The following is a 20,793-nucleotide window of genomic DNA, read 5'->3' as shown; positions in this document are numbered from 1 at the left end:
AAACTCTGACCACGTTAAAAAGTCTTTGAAATGTGGGGCTGCTTATTACAGCAGTTAGCCTGATCTGACTAAGACAGAAACCTCTTGTTGCTGTCAGTCTCTGATGCCAACCCGGAATCCTCCAGCAGCAGAGGAGCACAACCTGTGAGAGTCAGCCGTGGCTGCCCAGGACCGCTCCCCCAGCCCCATCCCCAGGACCCAGTGCAGACACCGCTTCACCCACCAATTATGCCGAACGAGAAGAGCGTCAGTTGCTTCCCCAGCTTGTCCATGCTTTTCTGTAGAGGAGTTTTAGGCGTCTGAAAGGATGAGAACAATGGGCTGGTTAGATGAGATCCCAGCAGCGTCCCCCAGCTTCTGCCTGGCTCTGATCTGTCTTGAGCAGAGTGACGATTCCACAGGGACACACACATATAAAAATTCATCGACCTTGACACTTTAAGATCTGCGTGCGTTAGTGTAAGTTACATCTTGCCCAAAATCCTAATAAATGTCTTAAAATAAAAATAAATTTTTAAAAACTATACTCAGAATAACTATACGATCCTCATTCTTAAGGGGTAGGCAGGGCTGGCATCACTGGCTGAGAATAATCCCAAAGCCCAGCTGACGAGAAGACCAAAGCCCGCTGCAGCCCTTACCTCTTCAGCCTGCATCATCTTAAACACCTCTCCAAACTGAGACTTCTCCCCTGTCCCGATCACGACTCCCTGTGTGCGAGAGAGAAGTGTGAGGTCTGCAGCTGGGAGCCCCCCTGCTGGAGACGGAGGTCGAGGCCCCCAGGGTGCCCCGGGGCTTACCTGCCCCTTCCCGCACTGCACCAGGGTCCCCATGAAGACGATGTTGCTCAGGGTGCTGAGGTCCCCTCCGTCTGTCAGCGGGCTGTCCGTCTTACTGCTCGGCTCAGCTTCTCCCGTGAAACTGGACTCGTCCACCAGGAGGTCGGTGACCTTAGGGAGCAAAGGGAAGGGACGATGGAATCTGCCCGCTCACCCTGTGAACTGGTTTTAAAAGCACAGAACCGTATCCAGCACCTTAATGTCATCTGACAACAGACGACGCACAAGGGACACGTCGGCATCAGGGAACAAGTCCCAGACCATGGCCTGAGACGCCTCCAGGAATCAGAAAAGCTTTGACCTGCAGCCCCTCCCGAAAAACATAAAGTCTCATACCCTCTTTTAACATTATTTTAAATTTTAATATAAGATTAAAAAACTTAGGCAACGGTTGATTTAGAATACACCTTTCAAACACCTGGGCCTCTCTCCTAATGTGCCACATCCCACCTAGCTTGGAGACTCCTGTGTGATCTGTGTGGTCTGAATATCACTGAGCCAGCCCAAAGCTATGTCAACGCCAGAAACACACACACACCAGGAAAGGAGGAGGTGGGTGCTAACGTTTCTAGAACACCTACTATGTACCCGGCCCTGCCCTGCTGAGCACTTTACAAGGCTTATCTCTTAATCCTCACGCCCTCCATGAAAAATGCTATGATTTTCTCCATTTTACAGATGGGGAAACTGAGTCACAGAGCGATTAAGTAACTTGTTCAGGGTTACAGAGCTGCTTAGTGCCAGAGCTGAGGTTTGACCCAAGGCTGGTTCCAGAAACCGTACTCCTAACCATCCTGCAAAACTGACCAGAGACCCAGCAGGGACCACTGAAGAGGTGAGTCTCCTGTGCGCCAGATACCGCCGAGGACATAAGCCGTCTAGGGCGGGTCCTACCCCTCAGGATCTTGTCATTTGAGCTATAAGACCATCTTAGAGAAGCCATCTTCCTACAAACTCACAAGAGCGTGGTTAGATCAGCATTTCTCAAACAGGGGCCCGTGAGTTCTCTACAATTTCCAATTCTTAACTTGAAGCATTCACACTAACCCCATGGGAAAGACACTGCTCTGATTCCCCACTTGCCAGATGAGGAAACTGAGGCTCTGAGAGCTGAAGAAACTTTCCCAAGGCCCAGAGGCTGGACGTTCACGGCTGGATTCTGCACACTCCCCATTCTCCTAAGCGCAGGCCGGGCTGGGGAGGTGGGCGGGCCAGGCCGTGAATGGTCAGAGGGCAGAGCTTAGACTTGACGCCTGTGGAGCAGGAGCCACCGCAGGCTCCAGGGGGCAAGAGGCTCAGTGAACACAGAGCCTGGGAGAGGACCCTGAGGGGGCTGCGTTGGATGGACGAGACAGGGGAGGTTCGGCTGGAGTGACAGCAGCGGTGGCCCAGGCACGAGGATCTTTCACATAAAGAACCCTATTCATTGGCAACACATTAAAACGCAGGGAAACACCCCCGAGCCCGGTGATCAAGGTCAACATCAACAGCGATAGTTGCGGTGACGGCACGCACCCTTGATAGGATGAGGGGCGTTTCACCTCTGGGGTCTTCCCCACAACCCACAGCCCAAGTCTAACCCTGACAAATGTCTAACCAGAGCAATCCCAGCTGAGGCACATTCTACAGAATCCCTGACCGGTACCCTGCACAAGTGTCCAGGTCACTAAAAGCAAGGCAAGTCTGAGAAACTGTCACGGCCCAGAGGAGCCAGGGGGGACAGGACAACTAAATGTCATGTGGGATCCTGGATGGGGCCTGGGAACAGGAAAAGGACATTAGGGAAAAACTAAGGAAATGTGATAAAAGCATGGACCTCAGTTAAGAATAATGGACCATTACTGGTACAAAACCAGGTGCACAGATCAATGGAACAGAATTGAAAGCCCAGAAAGAAAACCACACATCTATGGACAGCTAATCTTCGACAAAGGAGCTGAGGGCATACAACGGAGAAAAGAATTTCTCTTCAACAAATGGTGCTGGGAAAACTGGAAAGCCACATGTAAAAGAATGAAAATTGACCATTCTTTTTCACCATTCACCAAAATAAACTCAAAATGGATTAAAGACCTAAAGGTGAGACCTGAAACCATAAGGCTTCTGGAAGAAAACGTAGGCAGTACACTCTTTGACATCAGTATCAAAAGGATCTTTTCGGACACCATGCCTTCTCAGAGAAGGGAAACAATAGAAAGAATAAACAAATGGGACCTCATCAGATTAAAGAGCTTCTTCAAGGCAAATGAAAACAGGATTGAAACAAAAAAACAACCCACTAACTGGGAAAAAATATTTGCAAGTCATATATCTGACAAAGGATTAATATCCATAATATATAAAGAACTCTCGCAACTCAACCACAAAACATCAAACAACCCAATCAAAAAATGGGCTGGAGACATGAACAGACATTTCTCCAGAGAAGATACACTGATGACCAATAGGCACATGAAAAGATGCTCATCATCGCTGATCATCAGGGAAATGCAAATCAAAACTACACTAAGATATCACCTTACACCCATTAGAATGACAAAAATATCTAAAACTAACAGCAACAAATGTTGGAGAGGTTGCGGAGAAAAAAAGAACCCTCATACACTGCTGGTGGGAATGCAAACTGGTGCAGCCACTATGGAAAACAGTATGGAGATTCCTCAAAAAATTAAAAATAGAACTACCATACGATCCAGCCATCCCACTACTGGGTATTTATCCAAAGAGCCTGAAGTCAGCAATCCCAAAAGTCCTGTGCACCCCAATGTTTATTGCAGCGCTGTTTACAACAGCCAAGACATGGAAGCAACCTAAGTGCCCAGCAACAGACGAATGGATAAAGAAGATGTGGTACATATATACAATGGAATACTACTCAGCTGCAAAACAGAACAAAATCATTCCATTTGCAATAACATGGATGGACCTTGAGGGAATTATGTTAAGTGAAATAAGCCAGCGAGAGAAGGATAATCTGTGTATGACTCCACTCATATGAGGAATTTAAAATTATGGACTAAGAACAGTTTAGTGGATACCAGGGGAAAGGTGGGGTGGGGGGTGGGCACAAAGGGTGAAATGGTGCACCTACAACATGACTGACAAACATTAATGTACAACTGAAATATCACAAGATTGTAACCTATCAATAACTCAATAAAAAAAAAAGAATAATGGACCATTATTGGTTCATTCGTTATAACAAATGTCCCACACTGATATACGAATTTTAACAATAGAGCAAATGGGTTTGGGACGTATGGGCCCCTCCATACTACTACCTTATTAGTTCTTCTGTAAAGTTAAAATGGCTCTAAAAAAGAAAGCAGCAACGTGTCTGGTCTCTAAGTCAGGGCTAGGCACGCAGCTTGGGCCTCCTCTGCCTAGAACAGCTGATTCATGTCCATTCCAGATCAGCTCAAAAGCCACTGCCTCCAGGAAGCCCTCTGTGACTGCATTGGGCTAGGCAAGCCTGTCCTGTTTGGGAAATCCAGAATTCCCTGTCCTTTCCCCAGCAGTCGTCGAACAGTTGCCTGTCATGAGTAAACGTGGTCTGTCCGTCACTCAGGCTATAAGCCCACAAGCGCAGGGACCACTGTCTCCTCAGCACCCAGCACAGGTTCTGGCACACAGCAGGTGCTTAAGAAATATTTGTTGAATGAATGAGCAATGGGGATATGGGGGGGGGGGCCTTGAGGCAGGAAGGGAGGGGAGAGTGGCTTCAAGGAGGCCTCAGTGTGGTGGGGAGAATAGTAGCCCCCCATTCCATGCCCCAAAGACACCGACGTCCTAATCCTTGGCACCTGTGGATATGTTTCCCGTCATGGCAAGAGGGACTCTGCAGCCGTGATGAATTAAGGGCCCTGAGGTGGGGAGATTGTCCTGGGTGATCTAGGTGGGCCCTAAATGTCATCACCAGGGTCCTTAAAAGAGGAGGGTCAGAGATGTGTCTGAGAGAGAAATGCGATGATAGAAGCCGCGGGTGGAGTGACTGGGACCGCGAGCCAAGGAGCATGGGCAGCCTCCAGAAGCTGGAAAGGGCAAGGAGCGGATTCTCCCCGGAGCCTCTGCCAGGAGGGAGGCCCGGCCAGCACCTTGATTTCCACCCAGGGAAACGGATTTTCATTCTGACTCCAGACTATGAGATGCTACATGTGTGTCGTTTAAGCCGCTTCGTCTGTAGTAACGTGTTACAGCAGCTGGAGGGACTGGACACACCGAGCAAACCCAGAGGGAGGGCCAGCGCCAGGAAGCCAGCCCCGCGAGCCACACGCAAAGACACAGCGTGCGGCGAAGGATGCGGCCCGGCAGCCGGGCGGCCAAAATCCCCCTCCCCGCGGCCCGCCTGTGACCTCCGGGGGGCTCCATCTCTCCAAGCTCTGCGCCCTTGTTGAAAAATGGGGGCACCATTCTCTTAAGGGCGTTGGGAGATGAGACGAGGCGTTTTTTATCCGTGGTCAGCGCAGACCCAGCTTTTTCCTATGTACATATTAGTTCTCTTCACATGAGAAAAATCAAGGGGGATAGAGATTAAGGGGGGTGTCTGGACCACGAAGCAGCAGCTGGTTGTGTGTGTGTGTGTATGGGCGTCTTCTGGTGACCTCCCAGCACCATGTCAGGCGAGGGAGCCAGTGGCCAAAAATAGAGCCGGCGCACAGAAGCCGCACAACGCCAGAGGTCACCCAGGAGGTGGCTCAGCCTGAAGACCGGGTACAGTTGAGGGCTCCTGAGTGGCCCCATCACCCCAGTCTCCTGCCTCGAGGGTAAAGCTGACGGGGAGTCCTGACAGCTCCCTCTGCATTTTCAAAACGGTGGGAAAGAAAGGGCAGTGGCCCCACTTGGCTGCAGTCCCACGTCTGCCTGTCACCAAGGCCTTGGCCTTCAACTCCAGGAAGAGAAGATGCTTTGTGACCCCCATACCCTATGCAAAAAGGGCCAGCACGTGGGTCACTTAACTTCAGGAACTTTCTTGAACCTACTGTTTCCTGGACCTAATGCTTTAAAATGTATATACAGCTCTCCGGGACCTCAGAGCTTAATAGCTGATAAAAATACTCCCCTGTGAATAAACAAAGCTATCGATTGTTCCGTGGAGTGGCAAAATACCAAAAAGGAGAGCTGGAGGGTTCGTGCTGGTCGCGTTGGAGAAAACCCTTTGCAGAGTCAATAACCAGGCACCATGTGAGTTCAAGTCAGCAGGGCAGGAAGGAGGCCAGCTGAAGTAGTAAGGGAGATATCTGGGGTTTAAAAATTATCTCAAAGAACCCTTAGGGAGACTGGTAATGACCCGTGCTCACGTCGGCTGCTAATAGTTACTGACCGCTGACCCGCATCGGGGAGCGTGTCAGCCTGACACAGGTCTCGGCTGGGTTAATCTTCACAGGAGCCCCCTGAGGTGGAAATGAACGTTCCCCTTTGATAGATGAGGAAACTGAGGCTCGGTGAGGCCAATCCCCTCCTCAAAGTCACACCCTGGGAGGGGCAGGGCGGGGACGTGAAACCCAGGGCCCCCTGACTTCCCACACACGCCCCTCACTCCCCCGGCCAGGCACTGTTCTGAGCACTTTGCCTCTATGAAGCCATTTAATTCTTACAACCACCCTGTGGGCACTATCGTTCCCCATTTGACAGAGGAGGAAACACAGAGAGGCTGGGCAGCTTGCTTCACTTTGTGAATGATAGGCCCCGGGCTCAAACCCAGGCTAGTGCCCAGCCCACGGCACTGACCAGCTGACCCCACGGATGTGTGTCCTCTGATTGGCGGCCCAGCATCTGGACCCAGCCCTGGACCTGGGGGCTCCCCCACCTTGGGAGGCAGAGAAGTGGACAATGTCTGACTGGCTTCCCCAGCCGTTCCCACGGGTGGGCTTTGGCCACTGGACAATGGTTCCTCTAATGGGACCCACACGCCCCAGACGTGGAGTCGGACCCTGAACGCTGGTGCAGGGAGGAGCAGATGGGGAGGAAGCCATTCTGGCACTAAGGGGCAGCAGAGACCCTGAGAGCCAGCGCCGTCTCTGCTCACCCTGGTCCCTGCCCCACCTGGAGACCGACAGCCGGGGGCAGAGGGGTTTTCCAGCCATCCCTCTGGCCCCCGTCCCTCTGGCCCTGACTCTGCTTCGACGACTGGCTAAGAATGTTATAAACACAGGTCCTGGGGTTGGCTCCCAGCCTCTTTGCCTCTCTCCACGCCTCCACGCCCAGGCGCCCAGGCCACCCTTTTAGCAGCATGCTACTGATAAATAAATGGCTCGGCAGATAACCTGTGATTAATCCTTTATCACTAAAGCCTTTGAACAATTCTTAAGCATTCTTGGAAGGAATGATAAAACAGATTACTCTCCACAGATCCCTCTGAACTTAACGTCACCCTTTCCTGAGAACCCAGGATTATCTGGGAGAGCCCCTGTATTGTTCTGTGAGGTTGGGGCACCCTGACACCCACAAAGCTTGGGGAAACAGCTTGCCCCATACCCAACATCTCCCCACGGGGCTACTGCAAGAGATTGTGCTACGTTTTATGTCTTTATTGTTCTGTTTCCCTCCTCGTTATTAAAGTCTGATATTGTTTCTTTCTGACATCAGTGTAGCCGCTTCTAGAAGGAACTCTTGCCTCCTTCCTCAGCCCCACCCTGGCTTAATTCGCTGCTGTAGTCTGCTGTAAACTAGGAAAATCACGTAACCAAAATCTGTCAGGCTTATACTTAAAATGAGAATAAAAAAATCTGTGAAATACGATTTGAGGGGCTTTGCGCTTAAAATGAGCTTGTTTGCTAACTTCCTGACTTGCTTGTGTGCGTGTCTGTGCGTGGATGGGTGTGAGCAGGGGAACGCCTGCCTCCATAAGCTCAGGGTCTGCACGCCCGCCGAGCGGGCTCGGGGCCCTCACCTCCGTGAGCCGGATGTCTGCGGGGATGCGGTCTCCGACGGAGAGAGACACGATGTCTCCGGGAACCAGGTCTCTGGCGAGCAGGTGCTGGAGCCTCCCTTCTCGGATGCTGCAGTGGAAACGCCAAAAAGCAAGAGCGCCCCGTTGACACCCATTTTTACACACTCGGGGAAATCTGAGCAAAGATAATAGAAGCACACTTTCTCTTTCGGTTATGGACAAACACTTGTGCCTTTTGGGTTTTATTATTTTTTAAATTCACGCATCCTAAAAGACTTTTGGGAAAGTGTGTGGCTTCTGGCGGACCCTGGGCCTCATCCGAAAAATGGGACTACTGCAGTTTATGCTGTCTGGAAACGAAGCTGGGCCACGCGGCCTCCAGAAGCTTCTGCAGGTCTAAGTCAGCGGCTCTAAAGCTCCTTCAATGGAGCTGGCAGCTGGCGGCACTTCTGTCCTCAGAGAACACACCGCTCTGGTGCACAGGGACCATCTGGAGAATTCGGGGACTTTCTGATGACCTTAGAATCAAACCCACAGGCCCTGCAAAGGCCCTCTAGCCCGGGCTGCCTCCTCCCCCACCTCCTGCCGCTCCCCCACCCTCACACTGTCCAGCCGTTGAACACACCCAGATCTTTCTAGTCTCAAGGTCTTTGCCGACCTTAATCCTGGCGCAGACATTCCCCTCTTCCTTGTTAACAGAATTTGATCCTGTTCAGGTCTTCACCCTTCTCCCCACATGTGTGCTCCAGGGGGTGGGTCATGATAGGCTGAGACTATCATGGTGAACGCAGCCCCTGCCCATGACTGGCTTAGGCACAGGCACATTCTGCAATCCTGGCCTGGGAGACATGAGTGGACACTTGCTGGGGGCTCCTGAGAAAGGTTTCCTCACTCTGTAAACACACATACACACACGGATGGCCTCTCTTTCCGTTGGACCTTTTCATGTCTGGCTGTGATGCCTGGAGCTGTGGCAGCCATCTTGGGAACAGGAGGGGAGCCAGCCAGAGAACAAAGCCAATAAGCTGGGGATGGGAGAGTAAAGAAATAAAAGGAACAAGTCCTCGATGCCATCTTAAATTAACTAACCCCTTTGTCCCTCTACCTTAGATCCTTTGCCATGAGATAACACAATTTCCTTGTGGTTTATCACCTATGAGATAGACACCTACTGTTTTCTCAGCTCTTCCCATGGCTGGCTCCGTCTCTTTCTCAGGCCTCAACTTAAACGTCAGCTTCTCCTTAAGCAGCAGACCAGGGCAGCCTGATCACCAGCTGTGGAAAGCTGCTTCCACTGCTCCATCAGTTAATATAGCATCTCTGGGAGGTTTCTGTTTGTTTTGACTTTCATGTGGCTTTGAGATTTCTGGGTCTTTCGACTTTAACGCACGTGCCGCACTCCAAAATCGTCTCGTTCCTTCACTTTATTACCTGACTGCCCTGGTGGAAATGTGAGCACCCGAAGGCCAAGGCCTTCCCATCTTGCTCACAGGTGTAACCCCGGCCCTATTGCTCCCGGCATGCCGTAGGTGCTCAAGAAATATTTTACGACTGCATGAAGGATGGAGGGGTGCAGGAAGGGGCTGTGCAAAAGGCGTTTCTCCCACTTTGTAAGACAGGTCTCAGAGCCTCAGAGGGTGCGGCCGTACGTCTCCAACGCTATTTCAACTCTACCAGGCTGCCTGCCACCACTGTTCTTGAAAAGAAACTCGCCTTTTACAAGTGACTTCTGGGGACATCAGTGATGCACACTACTCTCCCGAAAGGCCACGACTTGGTATGTAAACTTACGATCAGATCATCAAACCACGTAAACCATGTGTGCTTTCGTTTGCTCGTACGATTACCTAGCATCACACGCCTGGATTTCTGACGGCCTTGTTTGCCCAGATGTCCTTACTGCCTCCAACGAACCTTCTAGAATTGACTCATCCTCTCTCAGCTTCCACACTGTCCTCTTTTTGTCTCTATTTTGTTATTCATTATTCTCTGCCTTGTGTTATATACACACACATGCGCGCACACACACACACACACAACTTGCTGCCGATTCCTTGAGAGGCAGGACTCCCTCTCACTATATCTTTCTATCCCCCAGCCCTGAGGCTCACTGGTGCCATATTTACCCAAATATATGCGCAGCTTCTTCCCCAAGAATTATCCTCCAGAAAATAGTTACCGTACGTTTAGTTCCCTCCAGAGCACCTCCACTCATGGGACCCTCTCCTGACTTTCTTTGGAGCAGCAGGGCATCTTTGAGAAAGACACGTGACCCTGAAATGAACTCAACCAACCCTAGGAGGGGCGAGGGCAAAGATTTTGGCCTTTTCTGAAATCATTTCATTTTCACAAGGAGAATAAACGTATGACTTACTGGTATATTAAAAATTAAATCAAGAAAAAGCCGGGCCTAACCCATCATCCCTTCTGTGCCTGTGGCTTCCTGCTCCAATGGCAGCAGCCCTCGCAGACGCCCGAAGCCCGAGCGGTCCCATCTGGCAGCCGCTAGCCCACGCGGCTACTTACATTCAAATTAAATAAAAAATGAATTCAGTCCCTGTCACCCCAGGCACCTTTGAAGACCTCAGTAGCCATATGTGACTAGCGATGCCAGACTGGACTGCGTAGATTACAGAACATTCCAGAAAGTTCTATGGCACAGCACTGCACCAAGCAGAAATGCCTGTGAGGTGTCGGCAGACATTTTTGCCTTTTCTTTTTGCTTTTTAAACGTCTTCGGTGAGGGCTGCGTGATAACAAACAGCCACACGGGAATGTCAGGTAGGAAGGAGGCTGGTGGGCTGCTGCTCAAATGCCTGGAGCTCATCCTCCCTGGTCCCACCTCCACCCCAGCGTTCTGGTGCCTCGGCTTGTTAAAGCCCCGCATCTCACCCTCAGCTGAATCCACCCTTGGGGAGGCCAGGGGAATCTCTGCACCCTCTCCCGAGGAACAGTGCACGCAGGTTTGCACGCTGTATCCCAGGTTTCATGGGCCACCCTCTTCCCAAGCCATTCCTGCCAGCTGTGGCCCCCAGGCGAGGCACCCTGATTAGACACTAATGACAGAATTGAGGCCCAGAGAGGTCGAGTGACATGCCCGGGGACACACAGTCATCCATGGCCAGGGCGGAGACCAGCTCTCCTAACCCCGGGAAGACCTGGTTTTCCCAGATCACACTACAAAGGACACAAATCTCGCCAAGCTCACAAGCCCGCCAGCGACACCAGTGAACCAAAGCCCCAGGGGGTCTCCGACTTACCAGTGACATTCGGGGGGAACCAGCTTGGTCAGCTCTTCCAGAGACTTCTCCGACCTGTACTCCTGGCAGGAAGCACATGGAACATGCAGTTCAAGGGTGGGAACCCCACAGAGCTCCCGCCATGCCCGGGTCACCCCAGCGGGGACCTCAGGAAATACACACCTGGATGAAGGCCACGGTCACCACGATCAGCACGGCCTGCGGGGCAAAGGGAGGCACGTTAGCACCCAGCTGCCCAGCGAGCGAGTGAGGGGACCCACGGGAGGCGAGGAGAGGGAATCGTTTTTCAAAACATATTCCGTTTCTTCTTGCCAAGTAAGTGCACTGTGCAGAAATTTAGAAAACAGACAAGCCAAAAGGAGAGCAGAAAAATCACCCCAAATTCTACCACCTAGAGGTTCACATTTTGGGGTGCCCTTCTAGATTTTTCTACATAGACACTCTAACAACACAGGATAATAAAATACAGATATATTCTTTTATAAACTGCCTTTTCCACCCAACAACATGCTGTAAACATCATTCCACATCACGAGATGTGGGTCTAACCTCAGCCTTTTAAACAGAGGCAGCGCGTCCCATCACATGGAATGGGCATGGTTTGTATTGTAAGGAGCACAGGACAGACGGACGGAGGCAGGAGTGACAGCCATCCAGAGGCTCCAGGAGAAGCCAGATATAAAAGGTCACACAGCGTATGATTCCATTTATACAAAATACCCAGAACGGGCAAACCCACCAGACAGAGAGGGATCGGCGGATGCCAGGGGGCAGGGGGAGCGACTGTTTAATGGATACGGGGCTTCCCTTTAGGGCGATGAAAATATTTTGGAACTAGATTTGTGAATGTACTAAATGCCACTGAATTGATCACTTTAAAATGGCGACTTTCTTATGTGCTTTTCACCTAAATAAGAAAAATGTTTTTAAAGAAAGGTGCTCCGCGGTTCTCTCTGGGTAAAGGATTACCAGCGATTCTTCTTTGTCGTCCACACACGGCCAGGACCGAGTGGAGGGCTAGTGTCCCCAAGAAAGCGTCAGCCACATAAACCAGGACCCCCCCCACGTGGGGATGCAGAAGCAGGAGGATTTGCTTTCCTTTCTTCTGCTGCCGTCTTTTCTATTTTTTTCCTCTACAGCCAAACTCTTTTTTCCTCGCACAACAAGAAGAAGCAGAGACTCAGTGGGCCCCTTGACGGCAGGTCTGGGAGCCAGGTGCTGTCCACACGCGCCATCCCGCGCACTCACCAAGGCGATGCTGATGGCGTCCTCGTACTCCTTCGTGAGGATGCTCACCAGGGCGGAGGCCAGTAGCAGCATGATCAGCGGGTTCTTAAACTGAAAGACAGAAACAGGCCACTAGGTTCTTTCCTAACCTCACAAAGATGGGCGACCCAGCTTCTGACCGCACGGCAGTGTCAGCTCTTCCTCAAGGCCAGGCGGCCAGGCCAATGCTGCAGTGACCCGAGGGGCGGGGAGGAGGGCCACTGCCATCCAGCGGTTCTCATCCACCTGAAATCCCACTGCTGCAGTTTCCCTGACACTGCCCCTGTCCGGACACTGGTCCTGGTCCTGCTGTTGAATTCTTGGTCTCACCTAGCCACATCTCCATGAGGCTCCAGGTCACAAGCTGCCCCCTCTGGTAGGATGCCAGCCCTGGTCCAGCACAGCTAAGGGTCCCCTCCCGCCACACCAGTCCCCCAATCCTCTGTGTCCCAATCACACCCATCTGCTCCTGTAACTGCCTCTGGGGGCTCCAGAGATGTCCCTCTTGAGAACAGGTGCTCCAGAAACTTCCCCAAAGGATTTCTACTTTATCATTCTATGTATCTGCCTCCTCGTTTCACACATACATTTCGATTGTTACAGACAACTGAAAGGAAGCATAAACACAAACACATAAAAACGGGATCAGAGACAGTAGGCCAAAGATCAGGATCAGGGTGAGAGTTAAAATATCAACAAGCAGGTCATGGTTGTCTAAAATGGGGCTGCACATTTGGCCCAGAGCTTCCCAGCAGCCAAGGCAAAAGGGGAAATGTGATCAGATGTGTGATTTATGCTGTCCACAAAAAGCAGCCCATCAGAGACATCACGCCAGTATGATGCGAGAAGGGATTTAAGGCCTCCCACCCCAGAAATGCTGTACTTTATCTTCTCTGTACGAGGGACAGGGCGCTTTGTGGTCGGCTCACCAGCAGCCCTGAGTTAGCCACACCATCTGTTTTGAATCATCAAGACTGAGCAGCTCAAAGACATTTCACCTTCTTAGCTCCACCTCCACCGTTCCCTCACTGAGAAACCTCAAGCAAGCCTGTAACTTCAGCAAGCCTCTGCTTTCTCTCGGCCGATGTGTGGACCGGAGGTGACAATGACAGTAAAGTCACCTGCCCGGTGGCGGGCATACAGTGGATGCTCAAGACATGGTGGCCACAGGTACCACCAGACTGATTACGGAAGGCACTAGATAAACATCAGGCGACAGGGGGAACTGTGGCCGCCCACGTTCCAGAAAATTGTCCCTCTATCAGGGCTTTCGGTCCCACAGCTGGCCCTTGGGGTCATCACACCTTCAGCAAGAATCGCCCCCCAAAGCCAGCTGGCCTGCTGAGCCCGGGGCTCAGGTCTGAGACACACTGGGAGTCAACTCGGGGAGGCCCTCAGGGGAGCTCCCCACGAAACTGGAACCGCATCGAAGGTCCCGGGTGGGACCTTAATCAGGTAGCAAGAGGCTTCTCCGTAAGCATCACGTCTCCAATATGTAGATAAACCATCTGTGAGTTTTGTGGACCTCATAAACTGTTCCACGGGCATGGATTCACGGATCAGAAAAAGGGCTGAGATTAAAGCAAGTGAAGGGACACACCACCCAAAAGTGAAAGTGGGCTGTGTTTAGACCCCGAGGATAACAAATCAGCTGTAAAGAGGCGTCTTTGAGGCACGTGGGGAACACCGGCTCTGGACCAGGCACTGGGGATGTTAACGAAGCGTTAATGGTATTAGCGGGATAATAATACTGTTGTTATGGCTAAAAAAAAAGAAAAAGAAAAATGTCCTCCCACGGTAGAGATACGTACCCAAGTATGGATGGTAAAATGATTCTGCATCTAGAATTTGTTTTAAAATGTTGTAGAGAAAGAAAGGGGCTAACAAATGTCAAAATGGGTTGGTAACTATTGCAGCTAGATGATGGCTACGTGGGGGTCATTCTGTTATTCTACTTATGCATACTTTTGCAATTTTCTCCAATAAAATATGAAAAGAAACCTTTTGGTGAGAGAAGTCCCAGTTTTGGTTCTGAAAGCACTGGAAAGTGCTGGGTGGGTGGGGGGCAGCCTGCAGAGGGAGGGGTTGCCGAGAGTCCTTGGGCTGGACGCAGAGCTGGCCACCTGGCAGAGCTCACAGTCACAGTCAAACAAACCACCCGCCCCAAGGAGGACTCGCCCTTTCCTCGGAAATCCAGGGAGGACAAAGAGCCAGAGAAGAAGGAAAGGTGAGCGCGGAAAAGCTCGGCTCACAGAGCACGTCAGGGGCCTGGGGCTGCTGTAACACGTGAGCACAACGTGGGGGGCTGAAAACAGTGGAGACTTATTCTCCAACAGTTCCAGGGGCCAGAAGTCTGAAGCCCAGGCATCAGAGGGCCATGATGTCTCTGGAGCTGCTGGAGAGGATCCTTCCTGCCTCTTCCAGCTACCGGTGTGGCTGCCACCCTTGGCTCGTAGACGCATCCGTCCAGTCTCGGCCTCTGTGTGTCACAGGGCCTTCTCCTCTCTGTGTGTGTCTCTGAGTCTCTTCCCTTCTTATAAGGACCCCAGTCATTGGATTTAGGGCCCACGTGAATCCACTATGACCTCAGCTTAACTAATCACATCTACAAAGACCTTATTTCCAAACAAGGTCATCTTCTAACGTTCCAGGTGGACATGAATTTTGGGGGGACACTATGCACCCTAGTACCAAGAGGAAGAACCCCTCAGTCCAGGGGAGTTAAGAACAAGATTTTACTTCAGCCCTGAGCCTGTCACAGACTTCCCATCCAGTTGGATGGAAGTGAGAAGCAGGGGGTGATGCACGAACAGGCAGTGAATGCCCACATTGCACCGGGCTCTGGCACCTCCCGATGCCCATCAGCCTCATGCGCACCAGGCCCTCCCACCTCAGGCCCCTGCATGCCTTCCCCTATGGTGCCCTGCGTCCAGAGCCCTGCATGGCTCCCCTCCTCACGTCCTGCAGCTCCCTGCTCAGACCCCGCCTCCTCTGAGCAGGGGTCAATGGCTCCCTGCCCACCAGCCCTCCTCAGCCGCCCCCTGCTGTCGCTTCCTAACTCCTCGTCCTGAGCCACGGGGTGCTGTGGTACATGCAGGCTGTCTGTCTGTCTCCCTGAAAGCAGAAATTGGTTTGGCTGCCGGTCTATGCACAGGGCCTAGATCAGGGATTTATCTGGAATGAATGAAGGAAGGAAAGAATGAACAAAGGAAGCAGTGAAGCCCCACGCTTAGGTGGGGCATCCGAGGTGTGGTGGGGCTGGAGCTCCTGCTCAAGGTCGCACAGCACAGTGGAGAACAGCACGGGGTCCGTCCTGCCCCAGCTGTGTGTCCTCCTGCCCAGATCACATTGATGATGCCTCCGGGCTCCCTGCCCCCACCTCTCCCGCCCCTGGCTGGGCAGCTCCCTCGTCCCTGCGGGCTGCACCCACTGGAGCCTCTGGGAGCGATGGGCTGTTTCTGGACAAGGGACCCTCCAGCCATGGGCTCAGGGTCAGCTCAGGGGAACGGAGTCCTGGCCGGGGCCGCCCTGAGAGCTGGTCTCTAGCCAGGCCCGGACCAACTCCCTCCTCCACCCCCAATTCCAGTCCTAAAGTCTCCTCTCACCTCCGTCCTGAGGCTGGACCTGAGCAGCTCTCCAGGCCGACACTGATATCACCCACCCCCTGCCGCCACCTCCTGGAGACAGTGCCAAGCACCTGTCCTGTCCCATCCCCAAGGGAGCTGCCGAGAGACACAGCAGACAGGTGAGGGAGCCACTGAGAAGAAGCCACACGCGGCACCACTGCACCTCTGGCCACAGATGATCAGACCCCTCCCGGCACACGGGGCCCCTTCTATGCCCCGGTTGTGAAGGGAGACAGGCAGAGGGGGTTGTCGAAACCTTGCTGTGCGGGAACTGGGGAGACACTGGCGATGTTTCCTACAATAAAAACAGCCAGCCTTTCTGGAGCACCCACTGTGTCCCACGCCCTGTGCTAACTGCTCCTCCTGTATCATTTCGGGGGCCCCTCCTCCCCCAGGGCACAGGCACTGCTACATAGTCCTGTGACAAACGAGCAACCTGAGGCTCTGAAAGAAACAGAAGTGCCCAGGGATTCCTGCAGCCCAGCTCAGCTCCGAAACCTGTGCTCTTAACTGCCGTGGTCCCATAGGACCACCCGGTAGACTCGCAATTGCAGGGGGGCAACCTTTACTAAGCAGTTAATTCGTGCTAAGCTTCCCTCTTCTTATGTAAAACTCAGAACAGTAGGTATTCATTAGTCCCATTTTCTAGACAGGGAAAACTGAGGCTCAAGGAGGATCAATAACTTGCTCAAAGTCACAAGGCTGGAAAGTGGGATTTGAACTGGAGCAGCATGACTCTAATCTCCTTTTGCCTCATGATTCTGGGCAGCATGGCCTGTTGGTGAGTCTCCTGAGATGGAGAAGAAGGGCTGCCTTGTGAAGTGGTGAGTCCCCCGTCACTGGAGGAGAGACAGGAGAAGCACACACCCAGCAGGGAGCAGGTGCTGCACGAATGTAAAGAATTGATAAGTGAGTGCAGACGGACTTTCTGTACGTGTCAAGGGCAGGCGAACAGGTCGCTGGGCACTGCCTTCCAATCCTGCAAGGATTCCCACAGATGGATCCCTGAAGTGACAAAGTTAAGATGAATTAAGCAGGAGCCCCACTCTTAGAAATGGAAGAGGTTTCATTTCTGGAGAGGCCTTGGCTGGTGGCTGGAGGAGAGCCCTTGGTGTGAGGTTTTGGCAGGGCAGAGGTGGGAAGGGGGACAGCCAGGGGAACGAGTGAGCAGGTCCTAGTGGGAGGGACAGCCAGGGCAGAACCGGCCGGGGCCGGGCTGCAGGAGGAGAATGTCTCCACAGGCTGCGTCAGCCTGCTTCCCTGAACTCCGACTTCTAGGAGGCTCTGTTGCCTCTTTCCAACACTGGGGTTCCAGGAAGTTTCTGGGTTGGCCAGAGCCACCTGCTTACCCAGAAGCCTATTGTGGAGCCAAAAGGCATCAATAAATGACATCCCCAGTGCTGAGAATGGACCAGTGAGCAGGGTGGGGACTGGAGGAGAGTGGAGGTTGAGGATGCTGCAAGGAGGGCTGTGATTGGTCTCTGAACTGACCAATCAACAGAGCCTTAAACGCTGAGCCAATAGGAAGGCAGCTGAAGCCTGGGGCGCCAGGGAGCCAGAGATGGAGAGCAAGGTGTGAGGGATGGGAGAGGGGGTGCAGAAGGCCAGGGAAGGGAAACTGAGGCAGTCTGAATGGCTTCAGGTACCTGGGGTATTCTGCCTGTTAACGGGGGCTTTCTGAACTGGTCGTGGGTGGGTGGTGGGGGTGTTGACTTCTAGGCGGGAACTTGCAGCCATGTCTATTTCAAATTTTTCTTTCCTCTTCCAACGTCTTCCAGGCGTTTGACTTGTGTGCCGTCCATTCAGCACCATGCTGGCCCGGACGGCAGCGGCTAAGGAGGGCAGGGGCTCCGGAGCCAGCTGTGGCGTCCCTCTCCAGCCCTGCCGCTTACTGCTATGTGACTTTGGGGTCCGGTTTGGCAGATAAACTACAGGACATCCAGTTAAATTTGAATTTCAGATCCACAAGGAACTTTTAAAAAATATAAGTAGGTCCCATGCAACATTTGAGACCTACTTATACCAAAAAATTCTTCCTTGCTTATCCAGCTGAAATTCAAATTGAACAGGGCATCGCGTATCTTCGTTTGCTGTATCTGACAACCCTACGCAGCCAGGGGAAATACTGCAACTTCTCTGTACTTCACGCCCTCCTCTCAAAACGGGGACTGGGAGGAAGATTAAGTAAGTTAAGGCTGACTTTACTTACGCCGTTAGCAGGGTGCCTGGCACATGGTAAACCCTGCTTGAATGTAACAACTGTTACTCATGCCCATGGCTGCCTGGGTAGTTAGTGATCTACTCAGGCCGTCCCTCCTGCTGGCTTAGAGCAGCCCAAATGAGGAGGAGCCTTCTTTATCTTTATAGTGCAGCCACCCCACGCCCTGGGACAGTCCAAGGACACCCTCTATCAATATTTAAAGAATGAATGGCTGCCCCACCCTCTCCGGCTTAGACTAGTTAATGAAAGAAATGACACCTATGGTCCTACCTGATCGAGATATTTCTTCCATGCGGGTTCGCTGTTGTCAGCGACAAACTCGTTCCAGCCGTGGACCAGCCTGCGCTGCGTCACCGAGAACTCCGACAGCCCGTTCTGTAAGTCCACCTGGAAGGAGGGAGATGATCGGGCACAAACTCACCGACGGGCCAGGGAGGACCGAGGGGCCCAAGTCACAGAGTGCCCACTCAGCCACCTTCACGACGGATGAGGAAAATGGGCTGGCCACAAAAGAGAGGGGACCGGTTCAAAGACCCTAAGCAGATGGGGCAGAGAGCGAAGGAAAACCCACAGTCCCACCGCTGCATTCTTTTTCAACTAGACCACATTTCTGCCCTACAATTACAGCAGAGGAGACAACCTTGGGCCTCAGTTTCAACCAGTGCCACTGTAGTACGAAATTCTGGAAATGCAGAAGCACATATTTTCTCTTTTCATAAAAAAAAAAAAAAAACCCAAAAAACCCAGGACTTGGGAAGGTAAAGGGTGCAGCTGCTATAGAAAACAGTGTGTAAATTCCTCAAAAAATGAAAGAATTACCACAGGATCCAGCAATTCCACTTCTGGGTGTCTATCTACCGAAAAAATTAGGAGTGGATCTCAGAGAGAGATTTGCACACAAGGGTTCACAGCAGCATTATTCTCAATAGTCAGAAGGTGGAAGCAGCCCAAGTGTCCGTCGATGGATGAATGAGCCAGTCACAAAAAGACAAGTACTCTATGATTCCGCTGATTTGAGGTACTCAGAGTAGCCAGATTTTCAGAGGCGGAGAACAGAAGGGCGGGCCCAGGGGCTGGAGGAAGGGAAGATGAGGAGCTAGCGTGTAAGGGGGACAGAGTCTCAGTTGTGCAAGAGGAAAAGAGTTCCGGAGACTGGTTGCACAACAGTGTGAACGAACACAACACGATTGAACTGTGCACTTAAAAATGGGTAAGATGGTAAATTGTATGTTGTGTATTTTACAATTTTTTAAAAAACATAAAAAAGGCAACAATAATAGGAAGAACTGTTATATTGTGCATACCCGGTGCCAGATACAAGGTCAAGCTCTTGACATAAACTAAGGTTAAATATAGCTGATTGGAGTCAATAACAACGTAAGGAAACTTTGTTGTTCTGGTTGCAGCAAAGGTATCCTTGGCTTGAGGAAGTCGGCCACAAGAAAGCTCCACCCGGTAGGAGAGGAGGCAAGGAAAGCCGAGTTGATTTCTTGATTCTTTTGAGGAGAGACAGAAAACCAAGCTCATTTTCCCAGTAAGGAAAAATATCTCGGCAAGGAAAAAATACTTCCTTCCCCTCTGCAAAGACTAACAACAAGCAGGGCTGGCATTTAAACAGACTTGCATTATTCTTAAGACTGGCATGAAACACTGACTTCCAGCTTCCTAGAAGCTGCGGCTTGTGCCCTTTTCTTAGCGGCTTCTAATTTGCTTTCCTAAAGGGTGCTGGGGTCTGAGTAAACACACACACATCACCACATTCGCTCAGTCTTTGCAGTAAAGCAAATTTCAAACATAAGCACGAAGTCCTGCAGCCTTGGAGGGCAGCTTCACGGAGCACGGGTGGGTGTTTTTTGCTTTTGTTTTTCTGTCTCGCACTGGCCAGGAGTTCAAATTCACTTGTGGAACTTGTGGGAATTTGGTTTCAGTAATTGGCAACCCCGAGGATTATAAACGATGAAGGGTGTGGCTAGCGGATGGTTAAGAGTTTGAGCTTTGATGTCAAAGCACCTGGATTCAACTCTGGCTGTGCTGCCGTGGGACCACGTGGGTGACTGCCTTCTCTGTGTCTCCCACCAAGAGAAGCATCTCTATGGAGTGTTGGGAGGGGGTTAGCTCTGTGGACAACAATGCTGATGGTGTTCTGCATGGGAAATCGGAAAGGTTCAGCGTCAACAGTATTTTCTAACAATGATAATAAAAATGTAATATAACACAGAATTCTAAAGCAGCCTTCAGGACTCTGTGAGGCTTTCCTCTTCATCTCAAACCTTACCATAAATGGCATCAAAGGCAAATTCAATTCTTACGTAAAAGGCTTTGGCCAAATCCTCTCTGTGGCATTTGCTCGCCTCCTTGGGTGGCAAAGCTACCACCGTCTTCTCTTTTTCAATGGCTTTTGACTCACATGGTTCACCAATCTGCGGAGAAAGCAGGATGGCCGTTAAGGAAATTGAACTTGTGTACTGATGCATCTCTTTAAAGCATAACATACCTTTAGAAAGTGTGCTTGTCTTAAGTATACAGCTTGAATGCTCACAAACTGATCCATATAACCAGGCTCCAAATCAAGAAAAAGACATTACCAGCCCCCATAAGCTCCCTCATGCACCTGCCTGAAGGGTAGCTTCTGTCATGATCTCTGTCACCACAGATGAGTTTTGCCAGGGTTTGAACTTTATAGAAACGCTAA

General features: G+C 51.5%; 1 protein-coding gene across 4 annotated transcripts in view; it reads right to left on the bottom strand.

Moving 5' to 3' along the window:
* ATP2C2 (ATPase secretory pathway Ca2+ transporting 2) overlaps positions 1 to 20,793 on the bottom strand; it is a 77,979-nt gene that overhangs the window by 35,138 nt on the left and 22,048 nt on the right. For all 4 annotated transcript variants that reach the window (XM_070500220.1, XM_070500218.1, XM_070500219.1 and 1 more), the window contains exons 2-10: positions 20,411 to 20,521; positions 18,372 to 18,488; positions 12,237 to 12,326; positions 11,151 to 11,186; positions 10,989 to 11,050; positions 7,729 to 7,837; positions 801 to 950; positions 642 to 710; positions 224 to 299 (exon numbers count right to left, since the gene is read on the bottom strand). In XM_070500220.1, coding sequence (XP_070356321.1) covers positions 224 to 299; positions 642 to 710; positions 801 to 950; positions 7,729 to 7,837; positions 10,989 to 11,050; positions 11,151 to 11,186; positions 12,237 to 12,326; positions 18,372 to 18,488; positions 20,411 to 20,521 — 820 coding nt within the window. The remainder of the gene's footprint in view (positions 1 to 223; positions 300 to 641; positions 711 to 800; positions 951 to 7,728; positions 7,838 to 10,988; positions 11,051 to 11,150; positions 11,187 to 12,236; positions 12,327 to 18,371; positions 18,489 to 20,410; positions 20,522 to 20,793) is intronic.

The sequence above is a fragment of the Equus asinus genome, chromosome 28, assembly GCF_041296235.1.
Source record: "Equus asinus isolate D_3611 breed Donkey chromosome 28, EquAss-T2T_v2, whole genome shotgun sequence".
Taxonomy (NCBI): domain Eukaryota; kingdom Metazoa; phylum Chordata; class Mammalia; order Perissodactyla; family Equidae; genus Equus; species Equus asinus.
Note: the sequence above shows the minus strand (reverse complement) of the source record. Positions and strands in the feature narration are given on the sequence as shown.